Genomic DNA, 6,000 nt, shown 5'->3' on the forward strand with positions numbered 1-6,000 from the left:
CCTAAAGGATGAAAACAGGATATCTGTGGACAACAGAGGCAGTCTTGAGAAAAACACCCAGTCCTTTGTGTTTCGAAACCCAGGGGGCAGAAACTGGCTGAAACTAGCTTAATTTAGACTTGTTTTTGTAGATTTGTTTTTGACCTGTTGATCCACTCCATATGTTAATTTAATTTGAGTTGACCAATGGCATTGCTGTTGCTATGCTTCCCCGTTATGCAACTCTGAGACCCTATAAATACTGGCTGGAAAAATACAAGGGGGGCTCAGTCTCACTGGAGTACTGAGTCTCCCATTGGCGCCTTTGACAATAAAGAATCCTCTTGCTGTTTGCATCCATTGGCGTGGCTTATTGAGTCTGAGGGATCCTTCCTGAACCCTAGAAATTAGGGTCTTTCACTAACATCTCAGGGTCTCCAATGCAATACAGGCTTCACACTTTCACAGTTTCACTCAGTAGTCTCTCAGGATCTCCACGAATGAATTCTGCCTCACACCTGACCTCAGTGACTTTCCTTAACGTCGGATGAAAATTCCACAACCCAGTTCCTGCGAGTTTCTTCCTGCTGTGTGCATCTGGCCTCTGGCCTCTGGCTTCTAGCCACTTCCCTCGTGCCATGGCCCCGAAACGGCAATCTGCGCTTCTGCCTCAGTCCAAGAAACCCAAATCGGCTCCTTCCCCGAAACTGGAGGACAAGTCGGCCTCTCCCGGCCTGCCGAAGGGAGAAAAAGAACAGCAAGAAGCAATTGAACACATTGACGAAGTACAAAATGAAATAGACAGACTTAATGAACAAGCCAGTGAGGAAATACTAAAAGTAGAACAAAAATATAACAAACTCCGCCAACCGTTTTTTCAGAAGAGGTCAGAATTGATCGCTAAAATCCCAAATTTTTGGGTAACCACATTTGTCAACCATCCACAAGTGTCTGCACTGCTTGGGGAGGAAGACGAAGAGGCTCTGCATTATTTAACCAGAGTTGAAGTAACAGAATTTGAAGACATTAAATCAGGTTACAGAATAGATTTTTGTTTTGATGAAAACCCCTACTTCGAAAATAAAGTTCTCTCCAAAGAATTTCATCTGAATGAGAGTGGTGACCCATCCTCAAAGTCCACTGAGATCAAATGGAAATCTGGAAAGGATTTGACAAAACGCTCGAGTCAAACACAGAATAAGGCCAGCAGGAAGAGACAACACGAAGAGCCAGAGAGCTTCTTTACCTGGTTTACTGACCACTCTGATGCAGGTGCAGATGAGTTAGGAGAGGTCATCAAAGATGACATCTGGCCAAACCCCTTGCAGTACTATTTGGTTCCTGATATGGACGATGAAGAAGGAGAGGCAGAAGATGATGATGATGATGATGAAGAAGAAGAAGGCTTGGAAGATATTGATGAAGAAGGAGATGAAGGTGATGAAGATGATGATGAAGGGGAAGAAGGAGAGGGGGATGAAGGCGAGGATGACTGGCACAGAAGACTGATGGATTCCGAACCTCTTTTTTATTTTCTTTTTATTTTTTAAATTTCTCCAGTCCCTGGGAGCAAGTTGCAGTCATTTCCCTCCCCTCCCCAATCCCTCCTGTGCTCAGTCGCCCTGTTTTTGAGTTCTCGCTTCTCAACACCATGGTTCTCAACTTATTTTGGGAATGTCTTGAGCAAAATACAATGAAAAGAATCTCCACTACTCTGTTCTACATTCATTTTTATCTTTTCTTGTCTCGAACTGTGGATTCAACACCACCACCACCACCGTGCTCTGTGGGAAAAAAGAAAAGCCCTCCAGCCCCTTTGGCTCTGCTGGAGGCTGGGGGGTGCTAGGCCCCTGTGTAGTAGTGCATAGAATTCTAGCTTTTTTCCTTTCTCTGTATATTGGGCTCAGAGATTACACTGTGTCTATGTGAATACAGACAGTTAGCATTTACCAACATGTATCTGTCTACTTTCTCTTGTTTAATAAAAGAAAAAAAGGGGGGGGTATAGAAGGTCAGCAAGGGTGGGTTTGAGGTGTCTGGGGGGGTAAGTGGGCATTGTGACAACATGGCTTCTCCTTTGGCATGTTTAATTGTGATGTTTAACAGACATCCTTGCAGTTTAAGATGACACTTTTAAAGTAAAATTCTCTCCTAACGATGACTCGAGCCCTACCACTCAATGGGAGAATCAGCAGAACCTGTAGGGGTTTATTTGGAGTTCACATTCTCTGTTGTAACTTTATTTTTATTTTTTTTATTTTAGTTTTTTTGGTTTTCACTGGAAGGAAAAGATGCTCATTTTAAATGTTGAAGTGTACAAGTTGCTTTGTTACAATAAAACCAATGTGTACACAAAACAAAAAAAAAAAGAAAATTCCACAACCCCTTTACTTTTGTATTTTTCATGACACTAAAACCATGTGGAAAATACCACCAAATTTGGCCTCCCATTTGGGATTGGAGCCTGGCCCCCTTGTGTCATACCTGCAGAAGCTTTTCTAAGTTACTGCTCTTCAGGAGTATAACATTTCTTAGGCTTTTTGCTTTTTCAGATTGTTGGAATATCTGAGTGGAGTCTTTCCCTGAGGGCACTTCTCCCTTTATAACAATGCAGGCCAGGCCTCATCTTGCTCTCCTTTCTTTTTTTTTTAAGATTTATTTATTATTTATTATGTATACAACATTACCTCCATGTATGCCTGCATGCCAGATCTCATTATAGGTGGCTGTTAGCCACTATGTGGTTGCTGGGAGTTGAACTCAGGACCTCTAGAAGAGCAGCCAGTGCTCTTAACCATCTCTCCAACCTGATCTCCTTATTTCTTTTAAGCACACACCTTAGCTCTAACATAAATTTTTCCAGTCCTCTTTTTGCCCTACTTGCCCTTTTTAATTGTAGACCTAGATAAATGTGGTTACTAATAACCATGCAGTAGAGCCAATATTAGACTGTTTCGAAATCTTCTTCACCAAATAAATTAGTCCATTACTTTTCAATTTTGCCTCAAGCAAATTCTTAGGACTTGAGTAGAAAGCAGCCACATGTTTTGCCTAAGTATCACAATAATGGTCCCTAGCCTGGTTGCCAATATTGTTCCCCTCTGACACCTCTTGAGCTGTGCCTCCACCTTCTACACATCTCTCAGCATTGCCTCCACCTTCTACACATCTCTCAGCATTGCCTCCACCTTCTACACATCTCTCAGCATTGCCTCCACCTTCTACACATCTCTCAGCATTGCCTTCCATATTCCTACTAGAATGATCTATTAATCTCTGATTATAGCATTCAACTGCTTTCCTAGTATAATATTCCAAAGTCTTCGACATTCCTCTAGAATAAAAAACCCAGCATGGTTAAGCATGTCATAACAATGCCCCATTCCTGGTACCAACTTCTGTATGTGTTTCTTTTCTGTCACTGTGAAGAGACATAATACCCAAGACAGCTTATAAAAGAAAGTGTCTAATTGAAATCACAGTTCTAGAGGTTGAGAGTCCATGATAAAGGAGCAAAAGAATGGCAGCAGGAATAGCTGAGAGCTCACATCTTGATCCACAAGTAAGAGGCAGAGAAAGCTAACTAGGAGTGGAAGGGGGCTTTTGAAACTGCAAAGCCTGCCCCCAGCGACACACCTCCTCCAACAAGGCCACGCCTCCTAATTCTTCCCAACACAGTTCCACCAACTAGGGAACAAGTGCTCTAAGATATTCTTGTTCAAACCACCCAGCTGGTGAAATGGTTCAGTGGCACTTGCTGCCCAGCTTGACACCCTGAATTTAACTCTAGGAACCTGCATAGTGGGAGAAGGGAACCAACTTCTGCAAGCTGTCCCCTGACTTCCATGTACATATTGTGGCATGTGTACACCCACACACAAATAACAATTAAAAAAAAAGCAAGTCAATGAATAAAAGAAAGGATATAGGAGGCACTGTTTTCTGCTGTGAACTCAGTTGTATGTACTGGGGTGGTATGAGGGGCAGCCCCTGTTATTTTGTCTCTATGTCTGACCTTAGACTACAAGTCTGACTACTTCCCTCCTGATACTTTCATATCCATCCCCTAAGAACTGAAATATTTGCAGCTAAGCACTGTAAAATGATCAAATTTAGGAAATTTAATATTGATGAAATATTACTGTAGTAGGATTCATACTCAAATTTCTTCAATTATATTAATAATGCAAAGTATATAAAATCGCCGAATTCAGGAACATATATTATGTATAGTCCTGTTTGTCTTTGTTGTCTGCTTTTTTGAATAGGGTCTTATGTAGACCCGGCTGACCTCAAAGTCAGTATGTAGCCAGGGATGATCTTGAGTTGTTGATACGTCTGCCCCTGGAAGCTGCCTGGTGGGTGAGAGGTGCGGCATGAATGAGAAGACATTACTGTGAAGATGTGACTGGTACTATTTTAGGAGCGGAATGATGGTGTTGGATGTCTTTGGTTGCCAGGGAAACTTTTTCTTGTGGGTTATCACAGAAGCATGTGAGAGATGGTTTACCCTAGGCTGGCTGCGGCTCTGTGCCTGGACTGCTGAGGCTGTGGGTTGGATGGGACCCACTGAGAGGCCAGTCTGCCACTTTTATTTGGGAGCATGCTGCGCGTGTCCCTTCTGACCTCGGCTTGCTGCCCCTCATATTGTACAGGTGTATATTTTTAGGCTCATCTCACAGCAGCCGGCTCCCACATGTTCGGTTCTCTTTAAACTCCGCAGCAGCAGTTGTGGGCTGACAGCCTACCTCCACAGTGCAGGGAGGCGGGAGTGCTCCCTCTCCATCTTTAGGATCCGAGTTTTCAGTCTGTTCAACACAGAGCATGGGAGCTCATCCTTATGCTCCCTACAGTATGACCTTAAAGACCGCAGGCAACTCTCGGGTGTCAGACTCCACAGCTGGAAGGCCTTCTTCACTGTTCGTTGGCTCAGTTCTTAGCACCCACTAAGCATGATCTTATGTAGTGGGATTATAAAGATAAGAATTTTCCCTCAATCTCAGAGAGGCAGTCTATAAATTCAAAGACCATCAGACTTCCCAGTCTAAATCTTAGTTTTGTAAGCTAAGCAAAATTTATGTCTTAAGTGGTGTAAATGTCTTACATACCCATAGACTTTGCTTATTTGTATTACGTTTTTATTATAAACACAGAAAACTCAAGTTCAGTTCCCAGCACTTACATGGCAGCTCACACAACCATCTGTAATTCCAGTCCCAGGGGATCTAACTCTCTCTCTGGCCTCCTTGGGCATTACATGCATATTGTACATAGACGTATATGCAGGCCAACACCCAGACATGTAAAAAGTTTTTTGGCAAAACACCATATGTATAAATTTCTTTTTAAGTGTATAAAGTTTCACCTGGGCATGGTGACACATGTCTGTCATCCCAGCACTAGGGAGATGAAGACAGGAGGATCAGGAATCCAAAGTCATCTTCAACACACACATATTAAATTCAAGACCAACCAGGACTACAGGAGACTCTCATTCAATAACAACAAAATAAATCAAACAACACAAACATATTGAGAACTACTCAGCAAGACCTGGTAACCTTACTATATATTATCCCTTCCCAAAGGTAATGGGTCTATATTTGTCATGAACTCTATACTTGCTATATACTTTAAATCACATTTATTTATTTATTTGGATGGTTTGAATAAAAATGGCCCCCATAGGCCCATAGGGAATGGCACTACTGGGAGGGGTGGCCTTGTTGGAGTAGGTGTGGCCTTGTTGGAGGAACTGTGTCACTGGGGGTGGGGGGTGGGGTTTGAGATTTCAGAAGCTCAAGCCAGACTTAGCAGACTTAGTGTCTCATTGTCTCTCCCTGTTGCCAGCGGATCCGGATGTAGAACTCTGAGCTACCTGTCTAGCATCATGTCTGCCTGCATACTGCCATGCTTTCTGCCATGAAACCTCTGTCTTGTAAGCCAGCCCCATTTAAATGTTTTCCTTTATAAGAGTTGCCGTGGTCATGATGTCTCATCACAGCAATAAAACGCCAACTA

At 42.8% G+C, this 6,000-nt stretch overlaps 1 protein-coding gene across 1 annotated transcript; it reads left to right on the forward strand.

The window, feature by feature from the left end:
- The first annotated feature begins 527 nt into the window (after window positions 1-527).
- LOC148119946 (protein SET-like) lies at window positions 528-1,934 on the forward strand. The gene has a single exon (XM_087895915.1). The coding sequence runs from the start codon at window positions 618-620 to the stop codon at window positions 1,527-1,529; it is 912 nt and encodes a 303-aa protein (XP_087752041.1). The 5' UTR covers window positions 528-617; the 3' UTR covers window positions 1,530-1,934.
- The last annotated feature ends 4,066 nt before the right edge of the window (window positions 1,935-6,000 follow it).

Source organism: Myodes glareolus, chromosome 13 (genome assembly GCF_982192425.1).
Source record: "Myodes glareolus chromosome 13, mMyoGla1.1, whole genome shotgun sequence".
NCBI classification, from domain to species: domain Eukaryota; kingdom Metazoa; phylum Chordata; class Mammalia; order Rodentia; family Cricetidae; genus Myodes; species Myodes glareolus.